The 20,252-nt window shown below is 35.0% G+C and overlaps 1 protein-coding gene and 1 long non-coding RNA gene across 3 annotated transcripts in view; both read right to left on the bottom strand.

Annotated features, from left to right (window-relative positions):
* rras2 (RAS related 2) overlaps positions 1-8,759 on the bottom strand; it is a 48,499-nt gene extending 39,740 nt beyond the window's left edge. The window contains 1 exon segment of the mRNA NM_001017815.1: positions 8,419-8,759. Coding sequence (NP_001017815.1) covers positions 8,419-8,520 — 102 coding nt within the window. The 5' untranslated portion in view covers positions 8,521-8,759.
* A 721-nt stretch (positions 8,760-9,480) lies between these two features.
* On the bottom strand, positions 9,481-19,476 carry LOC141375372 (uncharacterized). 2 transcript variants are annotated; one of them, XR_012383313.1, is made up of 5 exons: positions 18,277-18,374; positions 15,620-15,662; positions 14,861-14,908; positions 10,575-12,415; positions 9,481-10,524 (listed from the first exon to the last, which is right to left on the bottom strand). It is a non-coding gene; the product is annotated as an uncharacterized lncRNA (long non-coding RNA). The 2 variants fall into 2 exon arrangements; XR_012383314.1 differs by lacking the exons at positions 9,481-10,524; positions 14,861-14,908; positions 15,620-15,662; positions 18,277-18,374 and adding an exon at positions 19,354-19,476 and having other exon boundaries at positions 10,908-12,415.
* Between the last annotated feature and the right edge of the window lie 776 nt (positions 19,477-20,252).

Raw genomic sequence — 20,252 nt, 5'->3', positions numbered from 1 at the left:
CTTCTCTTAATGAGTTATAATGTGTTTAATGTGTTTTGAGAACAAAACAATCAGAGTCTCATCTCCCATTCCCTTTAAGAGTCAGTTGCGTCGCACCATAGCACATTTGCTATTTACATGCCAGACTTTGTAAGTAAAAAAAAATGAGCATTTCACTAGCAAGAAAACAGTTAAACAGAGCATCTGCAGGCGAGAATGAGAGACGAGCCTCCTCATTCTTTACTTTCACTTTCACTCTCATGGATAGGGAAACGTGTTGTACGCTCAGACATCTATTAGCCTATACATAATTAATTTTGTTTGTTAAGCGCAAAGATTTTTTTCAAAACTATTTCTAAATTCAGTTCTAATTTCCAGCAAACAAATAAATGAACAATAATAACAAATTGTGTATAAAAATATGGTCTATTGGACAGTCTAATTAAGTTCCTCAAAATAGCCACGCGCCAGCAATGCGCCTCAACACGCCTCCTTTTTTAGACCAAAACGCCTATGGGTGCACATATGAGTGTAAATGCATTTGCTATTTAAACAGCGTAACACAAAACGTCAAAACGATTCTTGCGCCGAGCTGAAAAAAGCAAACAACAATTGCGTCGCGCCTTGCGCCGCATTGCACCGGCTGTATGATAGGACCCTACGTGTGGGAAGCACTGTGATGCTGATGATGTATATTCTTACTTAGCAAAGAAAGACTTTAAAGAAGTTAAAAAGCACACAAACACAAAGATGTGTTGCGAGTCATTTTTAAAACTGTATTGTTAATTCTATGCTCTATGAGACTATGATGAGAAAAAAGCAGGTATGCTTGAGCTGTCCTGTTTATGTCTGAATCTTGTGACATCTTGTCTTGTTTTTTTAGTTTGTTTACACGTCTTTTGACCAGTTTAATGCATTCTCAGGGTAATCAGTGGTAAAAGCTATAAGGTTCCTCATACTAAGATAGAAAAGGGATGCTTTTAAGCCACATCAGCGTAGTAAAAAAATAGCATGTTTACCAATACAGTATGTGTGTGTGTATTTTTATCAGTACATCAGTGTGAGAAATCAACAGGTGAGTCTGGCGGAAAAAAACAACATCTCCACTCACACACAAAGACACACACACACACACACACACAGAAAGAGAGAAAGAGAGATCTTCACGCTAACTACAGTCAAAGCCTTTGTAGAAATGTAGTGATTTGTTTCAAGAAGAAAAAAGATGTTTCCATTAACGTTTATGTCTTTATTTCACTCATAAACTTCCACTCTGGGGGCTGTTAGGCATTGAGACAGGATCACTGCGTCAGCAAGCTCAGCTTGCATTAGTCTAATTTGCGAACAAATCATTCAGAGCTGCACTGTGGACTAGATCAATTGAGTAATTCAAAAGATCTGACTAAGCCAACCTAAGATGGATCTCAAGATTTTTACAAAACCGTAACTTAGATTTTAGTCTGTTAGTCTGTCCTATCACTTTAGAAGACTTAAAATACACTGTTTGTCAAATAAAACAACATTTATGGTGCGTTTGTGGTGCTGCTGTTTCATTTTTGAAGCTAGAAAAACCTCCCTAACCGACCAGTACAATTCTTTCTTTGTGGCCTTTGGAAGAAAGAAAGAAAGAAAGAAAGAAAGAAAGAAAGAAAGAAAGAAAGAAAGAAAGAAAGAAAGAAAGAAAGAAAGAAAGAAAGAAAGAAAGAAAGAAAGAAAGTCATATGTCTACAACAACATGTGGGTGAGTAAATAATCCCCATCACACACTCTTCAAAATAAAGGTTCGCTACTGGCACTGATGCAGGATATTTGCAGAAATCCTAAATCCTAATTTCAATACCTTTTTAAGACCTTTTAAAGACCTTCTTAGAATATTTTAAGACCTCATCGCTACTTCAAGCTCTAATCAGTATCAAACCTTTAACTTAATAAACAGTTGTAGTTAAATAAATTAATGGGGTACAACCATGCAACAGAATTCAGATAAGCTCTAAAGAAACAAAGTTTGGAAGAATAAATTACACGGTTGTTTTCAGGGACAGATGACTTTCTCTAAACAGAAGTACGCAAACTTACATTTTCCCATTTTGCTGTCTGTTTCGCTCAATGGTTTCGCTACATCTGGAGAGCATCACATCACCTTCCTGTGTTTGTCACACATTACATGACATCACCTGGATGGAGGAGCTTGGCTAAACGCACACAGGCCCGAACCAATAGCGTGGATTGAGTACGCAGTTGTTAATATTAAAAGGAAATTAACATATTTTTGCTTTTGGAATTTTAAGACCTCACATGATTAAGACTTTTAAATACCTTTTAAGGGCCTTAATTTTCTCATAATTGATTTATAAACTTTAATAATAGTTTATATTATAATATAATAAAGTATTTATAATACTTTTTAAGACCCCGCGGACACCATGTAATGCTTCCATATACATTTAATGTCCATAGAACCATTTTATTGAGCAAAATAAAGGTGTGGTGTAAAAAGGTACTTTCTTTAGAGATTATCCAGATGTTTTCTTTTAATAACTGTACACTGAAATATTCTTTAGGGAACAACAAATTGTTCCCGGATTAACCAATTGCAAAAGATTCAACTGCATTACTAAAAAAAACCTTTTGGAAGCTTTGTTTTTAAGAGTGTAATATATTATATCTAAAAGATCAAGAGGAAATCAACCCATTGTATGTGACATTCTGCATCTCAAATACAGATCTCAGAAATAATCCCCCCAAACTAACATATATAGAGGTCAGATAAAAAATAAAAAATAAACCTTTTTAAAATGAATCAAGTCAAATATTGTCAGAAATGTTATATATAACAGTATAATGTTATATAATTAAAAAAAAAACAAGTCTATTGAATCTTAAAATATAAACCATTCCTGTGACGCCAAAGCTAATTATTTTAATTATAGAATATATTTAAAATCATATTGAATATGTTTTTTAATTATTCAATACAAAGATGGCTCAAATATGTTATTGTGGGAACAAAGTAAAAGTCCTTAGTTACGGTCACTTTAAGGTTTAAACATTTTAGCATGTAACTACTAATCTAATATACACCAATACCATCACCACAACTTCAGTAATCTCAGAAAAGACCCACCTCCATATGATTTACTCTGTTTATTCAATTACAGCTCTGTACAGCGTTTCTCCTAAATGACCTCACATATTGGCAAATGCATCTTGTCTACAATGATCCTCTGAACTGAATATTGTTTTGCATGCTTTGAGCATAGTAAAGGCCTTGTTTAAAGACACACACTCGCATACGTAACTGGCATGGTCTGACCATGTTGCAGTCGTAAGAAAACGGTGCTGCAGGGAGTCCTTTCTCCCAGAAATGAGAGAGCCAGTGATAAGAGCTAATATTAGCTAACATGTGACCGTGCCTTCAACAGCGCCATGCTACGCTTAGTGTACTCTGAGACTGTCTGAAGCGATGAAAAGGTCAGTAAGGCCTACAACGATTTCACTTTCACACTTTCGCTAATGAGGACCAGCCGTTACTCACGAAAAGCTCATCTGAGGAATGATATTGGGGGGGATCAAGTTGTTGTTGCTTTATATCACTTTAATTCAACTAAGATAAACTATGTTTAAACTATGTTTATCTCACTTCAGGTGTTTAAAAAAAAATTAAAACACATAATTTATACATTTATTTATCCATATTTATACATTATCTATTAATTATAATAAAATATTAGTAGCCAATTAATTAAACAATTATAATTATTGTGTCTGTACTAAATAAAGTTTACAAAAACAACTTTATAAGTAAGTATTGTATTGTTTTAAATAACTTTTTATGAAAATAAAATAATATACATTTATAATAAAATACTGAATGCTGACAAAAGGGTAGACCTAGTGGTTCATAAAGTAGTTGCAATGTAATAAATTTCACTATTATTTAGAATAATAATTCTTATTCAAAATATGCCTGACTAAAGCTGAAGATCGTTGCCCAAAACCGAATGAACCCAATGGTTTTGGTCAGGTGCGGGCTTAATTTCTATCATTTTAAACGGAATCTGGCTGGGCTTGGGCTTGGGCTTGAGTGCATTTGATGCATTTCAATTAGCATGAGAAAGATTCAAAAATTGATACCAAGAAGGTAAAACGGAGGCTTGCCTCTGGCGATTATGTTCTGAGGTTAAGTTTAGGGATTAGGGTGATATTACAGCTTTATATTACACTACTACACATTAAATATACAATGGTAGCAAAATCCGATGGCATATTTTGTCATCAATATGTGCTACCTACATTTTGATTGGGAGGAAAATCAGACAAGGTACAAATCGAAAAAACAATAGCAACTACAGCAAAGTCTGGGGTGTTTAAAGTTATGCATGCACACATTTAAATAATGCCGGGTTCAAAGCCTGTCAATCAAAATGCCAGGCTTGGGCTAAATTCTGTCAGGCTCAGGCCCTCTCTGGCTAAACTTTTTTTTTTTGTATAATTATTTTTTAGGGGTTTTCCCCTTTATCATGGTATAGTACAGTGGAGAATTCAGACAGGAAAGCATTGGGAGCAGAGAGAATAAGGATCAGCAAAGGACCTCGAGCCGGGAATCGAACTCGGGTCGCAATGAGCGCTTCTATGCTAAATCTTTCAATGCACAGTACCACTAGGCTATTGGTGCTGACTCTGGCTCAACTTTAAAGGCCCAATTACAAGACTTTTTATTATTTTAATTAATACACTCAAATTTTAGTAGGTGTTTTCTGTAAATAATGATAAAAGCATTTAAAAGTTGTTACTGTTTTCTTCATAATAACAACCTTAAAACAACATACTTTCTAATGTATGTGTAAAAGATTAAAGCTCTATTAAACTACTGTTGGGACATCACGATGGTGCAGTGGGTAGCACAACCATCTCACAGCAAGAGGGTCGCTGGTTTGAGCCCTGGCTCAGACAGTTGTCATTTCTGTGTAGAGTTTGCATATTCTCCCTGTGTTTGCATGAGTTTCCTCTGAGTGCTCCTCCGGTTTACCCCACAAGTTCAAAGACATGCGGTATGGTGAATGCTAAATTGTCCATAGTGTATGTGTGTAAATGGGAGTGTATGGGTGTTTCCCAGCGATGACTTGCAGTTGGAAGAGCATGTGCTGCGTAAAACATGCTGGATAAGTTGACGAATCATTCCGCTGTGGCGACCCCAGATTAATAAAGGGACTAAGACAAAAATAAAATGAATGAATGAATAAACTACTGTTTAGAAAACTCCTCTTCGTCTTTGACCCTAATATACACGACACACAAGTTTAAAAATAGTTAAAAAGTAATAAAGCCAGTTGATTACTTGTTTAAATAATCATACTGTAACACAAAAAATGCAATCATTAACTATCTAATATTTCTATGAAAGCCAATGCTTGTGCATCACAGCTTGAATTGCATCACAATGACGTAAACTAAACCATTTGTTCAGAGTCACATGCCTGGCTGCTGCTGATCATAGCCCCTATCATGACGCTAGTTTGAGCTCAACTACTCTGTTTTTGTAGTAAAGTCATCGTTGTGACACCATGATTTCTAGCCTACATGTTACAATCGTGTAGCGAGCAGGGGTTATTCATCACTGCTGTATCTTCAACCAAATTTTGACACAATCAATTACCTTTCCTGACAGCATACCTAATGAAGAATGTCATGCATGCACCTAACATACCCCCGCAAAGCACTCAGGAGCGCATAGTTTCCCATACACATCCAGGAGGTCCTTGGAGACCAAGCAGGAGTGGAGGGACTTCCTCTTTCGGAGGCCAGATTCCGGCTTCTCCATGGTCATTAACCCAACATGACTCAGATGAAACCTCCCAGAGTAACACGCATCTGAATGGGGAAGCCTGGAGTCACAAAACAGCTGGGCTTTGCTTTCTCTCTGGCAAAGGCTTCTAGAAACACTCCGGCAGGAAGGCTCATTTATGGCTTTCTTTGGACTACTCTCGTTTTCACACATTTAAAATCAGCAATATTATTCTTTAGTTCCACTAATCCGTGTTTAAAAGCAGCTGATTTTCCTTTCTCCACTTGCAAAAGCTTGCTTGGTTAATGTGTAATTGTAGTCTGATTTTCATCGCTATCTGAAAGTGGTTTATTCGGCCTATTTGCTAGTAACAGATCTTGATGTCAACGAATGTTGATCATTAAGCTCTAACGTGTCACTGCCAGCAAAAGTTAAGCATTAGTAAAAATCGCAAGGGCATATTAATCTACTTGAATTGATCTCTTAGTGATGCTTGCAAAATAAATAGGACTAAATAAGGTGATATTTTAAGATAAAACTGGTATGGTGGAGGAGACTGTGGTTAAAAGACAGCAATCTGGCAGGATTGAAAGGAAGATGTAGCAGTACTGTGATAAAGCAAACCGGTTAAAGAGAATTTAGCCTGTTCTGATATTAATCTGCAGCTTTAAAGCAGAAATAAAATGGTAGGATATTAATAATATATTGATTTCATACAATAAACAAATTACTTTCAACCTTTTCACTCATTTATCATAGGTTTCTTTGCCAAAATCAAATAGTTACGCTTGAATTTACCTCTGAAAGACAACAAATGCTGATTTCATGTTAAGTGTTAGTAACGAAAGCTGAATCAACCCTCATGTTCATGTAACCACATTTTCTTGAATTATGCCCAAATTAGTTCATTGACACATTGCCAGTGTCGCCAGTTATTTAACACAGTGTTACCTTGTAATCTGCTGTAATGTAGAAGTTATAAAGGGCTTGCTAAAAGTTTATTAGGACAAACTGAGAGATGAGATTACTACTTTATGAGGGACAGATTTAGACCGTGTCCCAAACCTTAGTCAGGTGTCTACCTACCTAAGCACCATTTCGGTGCACATAAATTACCCAAAATGTAATTTAATGACACAGTAAAACTAAAATAAAAGGTTATGTCATATATAACTAGTTTTGAAGCTTTTTTCTACTTTTATTTTCTCAAATATTAAGGTTGCACACTGTCAACTACAAACATTTGTTTTATTTTACTGTATGAATGAACAGAGAGCTAAGGATGGTAACAAATCATGATTTGTGGCTTCATATAGTGAGCTGTCAACACATCCATGACAGAAAACCTTACAATCTACACTGCTTATGGCATTTATATCATCATATTTTTATTTTTACATTTAATGCATTAGCCCATTTGTTTTTCTGTTTTTACAGGACTTTTGGGAAAACTTTGGAAACTATATATTAAAAATGTATTTGCACAAATGTAATTATGGAGTTGATTAATCATAATTAGCAAAGAAACATTAAATATTTGAAAAACTCCAAATGTCTTCTAAAATGAAAATTTTTCTCTGATTCTTGTGCTTAGGTTTAGAAATATTACTTTTATAGTGACGAATACGTTCTTTTAATTTGGTTTAAAGTGAAATAACTGAACATAAACATAGGAGGCTGAGAAATTTGCTCACTTTACAAGAAATTTTCAGATGGAATTTAGAGGTTTTTGCATCTGAACTTTTCATATGTACTGTATAGCATCACTTTTATCTTCTGTCAAGAAAGACAACATATTTAATAAATATATAAATCTATGTATATGCCTATTTACTTTCAGTAGAATACATTTTTCTACATCACATTATTTTATAATACATACAATTCTGATCTAGTTTGAAAACAAGTGCTTATTGGCATAGTAGTGGGTGATGACTGAGAATTTGATCTTTTGAAATTTACATTTGTGTCACAAACATTTTAGTTAGAGGATAACAAAACTAGTATTAAACAATACTTAATACAATTAAAGTAACGTGGAAACAACTTGTTATACAAGAAATGTCACTTTCATAAAGAAAGATTTGAGCGAAGAAGCTTATAACAGCAGTTACCATAGTATCCTGGCAGTAACATGGTACATTTCTGAGGGGCTTAGTCAACTCTCCAAAAGAAAAAGCGGGGAAACTTATGTCAATATTGTTTCAGGTACAGTTGCATAACTTTGTCATGCAGTCTTTAAATATATTCCCAGTCACTATTCTGCCTCTAAAACTCCGACAAAACAATACAAGTATTCCAACCGTGTGCTGTTTAATAATTGTGTTTCCAAGTGTAATATGCAACAGTTTACAAAATTGTTTCCCATACCTATGAACTAATGTTACACACAGCACTTTCGCTTCAGAGTTTTAATTCTCGATACATGCGTTAACTCTTGAATTGCTCTCGATGTTTATGTTCGCATATTTGTTTTATTTCTAAATATAAGCGAAGGTTTAAAGTGTCGCAGGCCTAGCTTGGATTCCTGAACCCCCTTTTCCGCTCATGGGGTCCCCATTTCTGTGAGCAAGATCCACCCATTTCTCCTCAACACCCTCACATCTTTTTAAAGGGCCGAAAACCACATAACATTCCGCCATGTATACGCTTACCTGGATAAACTGGATGGTTAACGCTGATTTTCCGACGCCACCACCTCCGACGACCACCAGGCGATATTTCTCCTGCACTGAGCCGTCCTTCCAGCCAGCCATCGGGGACACACTGCTGCTCTCGCTCCGCTGTCTAAACACACGCACACCGAGCCACTTTACTCTGTGACAGGCCTTCAGTTAGAGAAATGCAGCGGAAAAAATGCGAAGCGGCTTTTGGGCTATGTGTCAACTCAGTGGTAATCCGTCCGACAGGAGAAAAGTACGACCACAGTCTGTGGGAAATGCATACACTGCTGCCTCAAGTCCATACGCCCTCGTCCAAATCGCTACCAGGCACTGACTGACTGCCTGTGCTGCAAGATGAGGGGAAGATACGGCTAATCAGTGCTGGCAGTGCGCGCGGCGGGCGCGAGGGGGCGCGCGCTCACACTCCCGCCTTCATGGTTTGGCTGCCGAGATAATGTAATGTATTATTTATTCATCTAACTCTGTTATTTAAGATTTGCAAAATTGTGTAATAAATTGCACACATTGACCAATCTTTTAAAATCATACGTGTCTCCTTATAGTATAAGTTTATGGTAGGCTATTTATTCGATGTCAGAAAAAAGTATCCAGTATTTGTTTATGGTCATTCTTTCTTTTTTTACCTGTATGTCAGCATCAAAAAAGTATCAAGTCTACGTATCTGCTCATTATTTTGCTCATTCTTGTATGTTAGTATCAAAAACATATCAAGTAGTTCCAGTTCCTTAGTTTATGGTCATTCTTGAGGTTATTATTGTATGTCAGCATCAAACAACTATTTAATATTGGTTTTTATGGTCATTGTTTTGGTCATTCCTTTATGTCAGTATCAGTTTATGGTCATTATTGTGGTCATTCTTGTTTGTTAGCATCAAAAAAGGTGGGAAAACCCCTCTAAAATGAGCCAAAATTGAATGATATTCGGCATAAATGACGCATCACATCCACACAGATGTGCAATATGGTTATCCTCTTCATTTAATATACCCCTTCTGTTTGTTTTTGTTGTTGTGTTTTCTTTTTCCAAAAATGTTTTCTTTTTGTCTTTCCATTTTCTTTATAATGTACTGTGATTGTATAATTTTTCGCATAAAAAATGATTATCCTCTTCAGATTTTCATATTTAAATCATGCTAAAAAATGTTCCTACAAGTTTCTCACAATCCCTATTTGAATGCGACTGTTTAGTTATAAGTATGATCAGCAACCAAACAACACTTATAATATTACATTATTACAATACATTACATTACATTACATTACATTAGTATTGAGCAGTGTTTCTCAACCTTTGTGATTCCAACGCCAATTTTTCCCAAAAAATTTCAAGGCCACTTGTGTAGGATTAGATTTTTTTGTTACTTCAGGTGTAACAATAATACTGGCTGGTTTAAGGAAGCATGCTGATGATCTATTACATTATTCCACATGAATGAACTGATAATAATTTAATCCCATAAGTGTAACAGTTTCTGCTAAAACAAAACATCATTATTAAACAAGAATATCATGCTCCAAACTGTCAAGTACATACTTAGTCTTTGAATCAAAGGTAATAATGTTTGAAATGTATAGTTTCAAGCACAAACCAATTGTTTTGCTTCTATAGCTCAATGCATCACCAGAATCACGAGTATGAATTTTAATTTGCCTGTTTTGTCTGTGAAGGTAACTGTAGACTGGCATTACGAATTACCAACTTTAAAATCTAGTATTAAAAAAGTATTTTTAATGTTTTACTGAAGAAAATTGTCACCTACGTCTTTGATATTTGAGGCTGGGTAAATAAACTGCAAATGTTCACTATGGGTTGAAATGACCATCCCTTTAAGCGCCTTTGTCTGGTTTAAGTTATGCTTTGCTTTTTAAATATCTGATTAAAGAGCAGCTAAATGTCCATTTATTTACCAGATAAAGTCAGTCATTAGAAGGACATTTGAATCCTGTAAATCGGGACTGGGACTTACTGGGGCTCAATCATTCATTTTCTTTCGGCTTAGTCCCTTTATTTAATAGGGGCTGCCACAGTGGAATAAACCATCAACTATTCCAGTGTATTTTTTACGCAGTAAACGCCTTTCCAGGTGCAAACTTCACACAGAAATGCCAACTGGTCCAGCCGGCACTCAAACTAGCAACCTTCTTGCTGTGAGGGGACAGAGCCAACTTGCCACCTCCAACATATTTCAAATGCTTGATTGTAAAAATAAAACATAAAAAAGGTAAAACCACTACTCTAAGTTGTGTACTGTTTACTGTATCCTTTGAATACTTAAAAGAAATAATTGTATAAATTATATTGTAAACCATGTCAGTTCTGGGAATCACAGAGTGCATGGGTGTTTCCTAGTAATGGGTTGCAGCTGGAAGGGCACCCGCTGCTTAAAACATGTGCTAGATAAGTTGGCGGTTCATTTGGCTGAGGTGACCCCAGATTAATAAAGGGACTAAGCCGAAAAGAAAATGAATAAATGAATGAAGCATGACACTTCTGTGAATAAACACAGGAATGGAAAGTCCTTGCCTTGTTGATTTGTAATAATGTTTAAATAATCATATTTCAAATATCATTAAATTTATTGACTTAAAGAACATGAATTACTTGGCATAAAATTGTAAACATTTTGATTGGCAGTTGTAATAATTTAGTTAATGTATCATAAGTAGACAGAAAATATAAGCATAATTTAAAAAACAGATGCACACTTTTAGAACAACTTTTTTTGCTTTTAGTGATAATTTCATTATTTAGATTATGTAAAATCAAAAACGAACTGGACATTTATGTTACAAACATTCTAGTAACCATCAGTGTGACTTGTTTTTGATTTTGTGTTGATACTGTCATATTAATAACCAACCTGGAAAAGCAGTTTTACCTCAAATCTGTTCACTGTAAAAAAAAAAATCCAGGTTGCCCTACATTTTTAAGCTGAATCAAATTAACCTTACAAGTCCATTGAACTTACATTGTGCTAAACTGACTTGCATAACTAATCAAATTAAGTTAGAACATGATTAACTCAGTTTGATAAGTTACTATTAGCTAAAAAACATATATAGTCTAATTGATTATATTTACAGTGTAGAATAAGTGTAACAATAAAAAAAAAAAACATATTACTGATATCAAACACTACTGAAATTATAAAGACAAAAGGATTCTGAAACCCACTTGCACATTGTCATTGGCACAAATTTGCCAGAAGCAATCATTATAGTTAACATGGTACTCTGTTTACTCTCATTTACTTTAGTTTGTTCTCCTGATTACGTTACTCTCTTGAACAAACCATCTAAAATAGATTGTGGGAAACCCGTAGGAGACATTTTAAAATTAGTTGTTCCCTGTATGGAAATCTGACTAACTAGCAGTGTAGCACTAGCACCTGAGCATGTGTGAAATATATATAACAATAACGGCTTTTTTCCACCCACATGTACGTCCAGGGTCTATAGCGGAGCTGTTTATTTCCACAGCTGCTGAACAGTGAGCGACACTTACTTACTCAGTGTTTCTTAACACAATGACCCATCCTAATAAACCCCCAACAATCCTCCACATGTCATGACTTGGCACTATGACCTCTGGGGGTTTCGTCAAAGAGGGAATGTGAAGCAACAGAATGTTTACAACACGAGGAAGCATCGGCTGCAAAATGTAAATTCGGTGCATATTCCACACCGCAGAACTCCAGAAATGCCATTGTTGGAGGATGCCGTGGTTTGCATAAACTCTCCTTTCTCGCACGGCACTGTTTGCATACTCTTTTAGCAGTTCCTCGAATGCAAACAGTCAGAACGATACAGTATTATTTTGAGTAGCAGAATTAATCAATTCCCTTTGACTCCTTCTCTTCAACCCAAAGGAATTTGAGGAATTTCAATTAACTCGTAATCCAGAACTCTAAAGTTCACATGGTCCCACTGCAGTCGCCTGGAAGACAAAGTTCCACCTCCCACAGTCCTGAAAAGAAAAAAAAGATAACCAAAGTACATGTTACGTAAATGATAATTTTTTTTTTCCAGAAATGTCAGTCTTATCTACGGTATGAACGCTCTTTATTTAGTCCTCAATTATTTTGCTTTTTACTAGAAATCTTTAATGGCACATAAAATTTCTGTTCACCTCCCAAGCTCACCCCTCTCAAAAGTTTGGGGCTGGTAAGATTTTTAAACATGTTTTTAAAAGAAGAGTAGAATGAAATAAATACACTTAAAACAGTTTTCATTTTTGATGCCACTTCTGTTATGAGGAAAGCTCATCATGAAGCTCCTCAACTGTGAATAAATATAATGTTTTAAGGGGAATGTGTGGCTCTCAGACACGGCACTGCTTATATTAGTTACCACACCTAAAAAAAAAACAGTTCAGATTTGGTATGTCAAGTAGGCTTATAGTGATGTCACCTTTTCAGCTTTGATCACAGTATTATTGTGATATTGACTTAAGCTGTGAAGAAGGCTACTTTAACATCTATAATAACCAAATTGTTCAGAGAAAACAAATGTTTTAAACAAATTAAATTCCAGAAAGATTATAATAGATAATGCTTTAAAATGAAGTATCATTAATGGATTAAAATCAACAGTGAAACAAAGACAGATTCATTAATAATGTTATTAAAAAATACTACTGAATTTGATTAGTTATGGTCTCCATTTAATATAACGATTACGACTTTCGAGTTTTTGAGTGCATTATTCAGACCCCATACTTTTTGTACACATTTTCTTTTGTGTGAAACTTTATATATACAGTTGAAGACAGAATTATTATCTCCCCCTCTTTTTTTTATATTTCCCAAATTATGTTGAGCAGAGCAAGGAAATTTCACAAAATGTCTGATAATATTTTTTTTCTTCTGGAGAAAGTCTTATTTGTTGTTGTTTTTTTTCAGCTAGAATAAAAGTAGTTTTTTATTTTTTAAAGCCATTTTAAGGTCAAAATTATTAGCTCCTTTAAGCTATATATTTTTTCAATGGTCTGCAGAAAAAAACATCATTATATAATAACTTGCCTAATTACCCTAACCTGCCTAGTTAACCGAATTAACCTAGTTAAGCCTTTAAATGTCATTTTAAGCTGTATAGAAGTGTCTTGAAAAATATCTAGTCAAATATTATTTACTGTCATCATGGCAAATATAAAATAAATCAGTTATTAGAAATGAGTTATTAAAACTATTATGTTAAGAAATGTGTTAAAAAAAATCTTCTCTCCGTTAAATATAATTTGAGAGGTGGGGGGGGGGGTCTAAAACAGTAGGGTTTAAGCCAAAGGAAGCATGTATAGCTCTTATTTTTATTCTCAATCTTACTTTGTCTGTCTATTTTAGATTTTCACTCAGATTAAGATGTGAAAATGTAGATGTTTGAATATAAATTGCCTTTTAAGTCTTGAAGCCTTTCTTGCTGTGATGAACACTACAGTCAGTGCAACAATCTGAATATTTTTAAACGGCACTCTAAAAGATTTAATAATATCAGTATTGTGCATGTTCATTGTTACTATATATTTAATCGTTGAATATTGGCATAACTTTTTTTTTTGGACTTTTGTAAAGTTTTTGCCCTCAAACAGCTCCTGTGTGTAGTACTTCACTCGAAAAGTGACTTGCTTGTTCAAACTACTGATTTAAAATGAGTTGAAACAACAATGCTTGGATTTTTTGGGGGGACAACTTAATTGTTTTGTTTAATCAACTTAAATAAGCAAAAATTATTAAATTAGCTTAATTGATTTATGTTGGTACAGCATAAAGAAGTTGTGTGGAAGCCTCTATTTTTTACTGTGTAGTTTCTTTCGCATCTCATCCAGTCTTCTGTTTGTTTTAATTTGATTTTTGACTATCGTAGGGACGATAAAATAAAATCATTTAGTGTATAGTGACATTAAACTGTAATGCTGTTATGGAACTATTGTAACTGTGTGGTTCCGTGAAAAGAATTGCACACTTTAAAATATTGATCAGCCAATTGGTATCAAGCATTTAACAGCTTAAGAGCATATGTAAGTGTTGCAAAAAATAGCCACTACAAATGAAATAATAATAACTACTACAAATTAAAGGAACATACAACTCTTAATGCAAAAGTCAAAACACTTACATTATTACTCACACCATGGAACACTTTCATTATTGCTGTATGCATGATTAAAAGGCACCTACTGCGTGTGTAACACCAAAACAGAAACCATAGCCTTGTCATTTAGTGATTCACCACTCACTTACTCTTTAATGACAAATGTGGCTGACCAATCAGTGCAACGTTTTCAAAGGGTGCTTGATGAGATGGTAAAAACATTACAAAACATAATAACAATTGTACTTACAGCCAGAACTTGTTTAATATATATGAAATGTTGACAAGAACAGCACTGTTCACACAAAAATGAATATTTACTCACCATTTACTCACTCTCAAGTTGCTTCATACTTGTATACGTTTTCTTTCTCTGCCCCACACAAAAGAAGATATTTTAAAAATGTTGGTGACCAAAAGTTGATGGTCTTTTTTAAAAAACACAATGGTGATCAATAGAGACCAAAAATGTTTGGGTTATTCCAAATATGTTCGTTTTTGTTGAGTAACTACCCTGTATGTATGAGAAACTGAATGCTGTCCTATGGACTTAAAGTAACACTCCAGGTCCCCTAGTGTTAAACAGTTGAGGTTTACCATTTTTGAATCCATTCACCCAATCTCCAATTTTAGCTTAGCTTATCATAAATCATTAAATCCTATCAGGCCATAAGCATCTCGCTCCAAAACAAATTCTATTTAAAGTTTCCCTCTTCCCTCTTCCCTCACGTCATGTTCCAGGACTGACGAAACTAAAACTATCGAATCTCATTTTTAAACATGTTTTGAGTGAGATGCTAATGGTCTAATCTAATTTATGCTAAGCTAAGCTAAAAAGCGCTCTCACCAGACCCAGTGATTGGCTGAATGGATTCATAAATAATAGCTCAACTGTTTAACTTTAGGAGACATGTAAAATGTGCCTATTTTCAAAAACAAACAACAATAAAAACACATGGTATGTTCGTTTACAAAACATATCATGTCGGCACCAATAGCCTTGTGGTTAGTGCATTGACAAATAGCACTACAGTGTAAACAAGTTTGATTCCTGCATGGCTCAAGGTCCTTTACAGATCCTTACCCTCTCTGCTCCCCACGCTCTCCTGTCTGGAATCTCCACTGTCCTTGGGTGAAAAACAATTAAAAATATGTCATTTAAACAAGCCATATGATAAGACAATGTGACCAATCATACAAACAGAATAGCAGGTACAATAGAAAGTTTAATATAAGCAAAGTAGTGTGTAATTTTGTTGGAATTTTACATGAATGCCCTGGTCTATCAACTGAACTGTTGAAAACCTAAAACAATGCAGCATTTTCTTCTTTTTTTTTTCATCTTCAGTGTAATAATGTTTTGAACATGTTCAAATATGTGTCTCATCAGAACAAAAGCAGCTGACTAGTTACAATATAGATCAAAGTCTCATACTGAAATTGCATTTGCAAGAAAAGAGCTGACGTGCAAAGAGATGTCAAAGAAACTAATCAAGTTCCTGCTTTGTCACTGCCAAATGGAGAGTCTTGGGTGCTTTAATTATGAGTTGTTGCAGGCTGTTCTTACATGATATATGAAAAACTTTATGAAAAGGAGCTAAAGCTTTTGAATTTATGCCGTTTACTCATAACTTTATTACCACATTTTTATTTTTATGGGATTTTATTACCACTTTCCATTGATTACATGCTAAGCGGGGGGTCAGTTAGAATGATTCTTAGGTTCCACACACTTTGGCGACCCATTGTTTTGCTAGTGTTAAACCTTACATTAGTGTTACACTCAGGCACGTGCACACATAGGGCTCAATCTGTGCACTGCACATGCCCTTTTTAGTCTTGGATAGAAAGTGCCCTTCCAAAATGATCAAAAGTGCCCCCGCGACGCGACACACCCTCGGTCCCGCCCTTCAGTACGCGCGCGACAACACCGCTCTTTAGTACCTAAAACAAGCAAAATAATCTGCCAATGGGGTAAGCAAAATGATCTTACGTCAAAAGAAAAACAAGATTAATTTGCTTATCCCATTGGCAGATTATTTTGCTTGTTTTAGGGAAAAGCTCACTTAATATTGGCATATTATTTCTCAAAACAAGACTATATGTTTTGCTTGTCTAGAAATTGCTTCTTAATATAAGAAATTTTAGATATTTAGACTAGAAACAGGACAAAAAATCTAAGCAAGAAAAGCATTTTTTGCAGTGTGCCAGCGTTTAGAGTTGGGTGGGGGGCTAACTTTAAGGAGGTTGCTTAGGGCACGTTATGTGCGTGTTTTTCCTCCAAGCAACCTAATTGGTAGATTTTCTTTCCTCAAATATAATTTAAATGTATTTTAAATGTGGTTCAAGAAAGGCCAAACACGTGGCCCACATTTTGACATCTGGACCAAATACTACATTTGACATCTGGTTATGTCTTGTGTGCCACTTATGTTTGGCCCACATGCTGTATGCCAGTGTCGGATGAATGCCTGCTGGGCCAGCTTTATGCCAAATCTGGGCCAGAATTCTTTGCTACCTGGGATGGCTTTACAATAAAAAAAGCACTTCTGCCATTATGTTAATGAGGCAAAACAGTCACTAACATAACAAACGGATAATAAATTTGACCAGAGTGTTAAGTTTTTAAATATTTTCGAAGCATTTTCCAAAAATGTATCAAAATAAGACCAATACGCATTATATTTGATGAAAAACAGAGAAAAAGGGGCCAAATTAAGCCCCAAGAGTGGACGAAACCATCCCCAACAGCACATAAGGGTTAAAGTATTAGCAGGGGGTTAAGGTTAACCTTCAAACATTCCTTCATAGGGCCATAACTGCTAGCTGTGCCCCTGATTACATGTATAATATATAACAATATGCAAGTTTGGGAGACTCATAAAACTCCATTACTGCCATTAAAATTCCTTGTTATAAAAGCTTAATGGAATTAAATGCAGGACTTACATACAGTCACATCAGCACTTTTCACACCCATCTACTCCACTCTACATGAAACTGGAGGCTACTTTCATCTAATGTATCATTTACATCAAAAACTGCTTCCGCTGCACTTTAACGGACAATGACTGGTGACCAAGTACAATGACTGCATACGCTTCTGTTCTAAAGACTGAGGTCAGTAAAGTTGCTTCTATTCAGCAAGAATGTATTAAAGTATGACAATACAAAACTTATAATGTAACAAATGTATCACTTTCATATAAATATTGTTAAAATCAGCTAATTAGAATAAAGTGCCATGTGACTTTACCAACTGTGTTCAAGTGCCATGTGACTTTACCAATGAAAACACTTCTTTATTATGTCGTTTTAAGCATAAATACAGTGTTCATAGTAAAAATAGCAGCATAAATACTTGTACAATGCATTGTTAATACTTAAATGGGTCACAGTTTATTTTGAGTCAGTTCGTTGAATTTAAGTTACATTCTCATTAGTTTGTAAGTAGACTGTTAGGTGTTAGGGTTAGTGTAAGTTGACATGTACTTGCAAAGTGTCTTATAGTCAGTTAAATGTCAGTTTAAGATACAGATACAGGAGCAGTATCAACAGATATTAAGGAGACAGTCTACTAATACCCAAATGGACCTTCAAAATAAAGCGTTACCCTTAAATGTTGCACATATAGAAATAAAGATACCTCGAGGAGGAAAAAAAAGACTAATTTATAATGGTGACCAAGAAGCTGATGGTGACGCTAATTGATTTTAAAAAAGTAAAATGGAAAAAACTTACAGAAATGGCAAACATCACTGCAATACACCACCAATCTGAGCTGTTTGGCGGAGTGGCCACACTCAAGCCTCTCCACATTGAAGCCGTATGATAACCTGCTAAAAGAATTGTAAATAAAAGCTAAAGAGCTTGAAGAGAAAAAACTCAATTCTTTTGTCCAGTGAGCCTCAGTTCCAAGCATCCAAACAGGCCCTCTTCAAGTTCATAGATGAAGCATGGTGGTGTGAACTGGGGCATTAGTTGGCGCTAACGAGAAGCTGAATACACACTGTTAATGGAAAAACTAGTGCTCAGACTACTGTAGGTGCAACTTTCGAAAGGGCAACAGACGTCCATCGATCTCAGTTCTCCAGCGCCTATACTGCAGCTCTTAGGGTTCCCACACTTTCATGAACAGCAGGTTCAAAGACTTTTTAAAGCACCATTCATTTTAAATCAAGCACTTTTGTAATTCATACCCCATTCAGTTAGCATAGCATATGTAGCTCCATGAAAGTGGTTACTGTATTTAACTCTTAATATTCATTCATTCATTTTTTTTTTTCTACTTAGTCCCTTTATTAATCTGGGGTCGTCACAGCGGAATGAACCACCAACTTATCTAGCATGTTTTATGCAGCGGATGCCCTTCCAGCTGCAACCCATATCTGAGAAATAACACTTAATATTTACATTACAAATCTCAGATATTTTTTAAACAGTCATGTTCAACAAACTTTAATAAAATTTGTTGAATTCAGTACTTGTAATATTTAAATGCCATTTTTGAAATACTGATCAAATGTGCATTATTCATTAGTGTTATTGTACACAATTTAAATTTAAGATTTTTAATTGATAAATTTCTGTTTTTTTTAATAATTGTGTACGATTGTTGAAACCATATCATAAACAAATTTAATTCAAAGACTTTCATGAACCTGTGTTTGTTTTTAAGGACTTTTCAGGCCTTGAATCCATATGTCTGAAATGCAAGTACTTTTACTTTCAAGAAGTGTTGGAACCCTGAGCTCTGCACAAGACCTTTGGCTAGATCGATCTAGAGGAGAAATGGTTTCTATCAAGATTTTTTTTTACCTTTACTTTACACCTCTACTGATGTCACTGGCTTGCTTGGCTTGGTACTAGTGGAGCTGCACATTGGTGGACTTGCTTTTCAGTGTTTTGGTTCCAGTAGTGGCATTTACATTAAACTGAACTTTAACTGTGAAGAGTGAACTGAAGCAGTTTTAATTTTAACAACTTCATCTGTTAATCTGCTTTGACACAATCTTGTAAAAAGCGCTACAGAAATAAAAATGAATTGAACTGCATTAAGACGACAAGCAAGACCTTTCAGGTGTTACTAAGAAATGACTCTAAGATGACTCTAAGATATCTCAGATAACTCTGGGGAAATCAAAAAAAAAATCATCCAAAACAAAACAAAATAATCCTAATATGCTGAAAACCTGTAACCATTGACTTCTATAGTAGGAAAAACAAATCCTATGGAAGTCAATGGTTTCAGGTTTTCAGAATAAAGAACTCTTAAAGGTTTGGATCTAATTTCAATAGATACTGGGATCTTTTTTATTTTTGGGTGAACAATCCCCTTAAGATAGTGGTTCTCAATTGCAGTCCTTGTTACCCCCAACTCTGTAAATTTTGTATGCATTTCTTACTTGGCACACAAGGACCAGTTCATGGATCTTTCGGTTAATGAGCTGATGAGTAGGACCACACGGAATCTGAGCGCACAGAAATCAATGGATTTTAAACCCATCACTGAGTCTGTGTATTTACTTGTGTAAATGTGCGTAAACTTAAATTTATTTAGTTTTTAAATTAATTTTACTAATATTATTGTAATATTAAAATGTTCATGATTTATGTACAGTACAGTTCGTAAAGTAATATTTGCCTGTCTTTTAGTAGATTTAGACTATATTAGACTCGCTTTGTTTACCGAATAGGTTTCACACATTAAATAAAAG

The sequence above is a fragment of the Danio rerio genome, chromosome 7, assembly GCF_049306965.1.
Source record: "Danio rerio strain Tuebingen ecotype United States chromosome 7, GRCz12tu, whole genome shotgun sequence".
Classification (NCBI taxonomy): Eukaryota; Metazoa; Chordata; class Actinopteri; order Cypriniformes; family Danionidae; genus Danio; species Danio rerio.
This window is presented reverse-complemented; position numbering and strand designations above follow the sequence as displayed.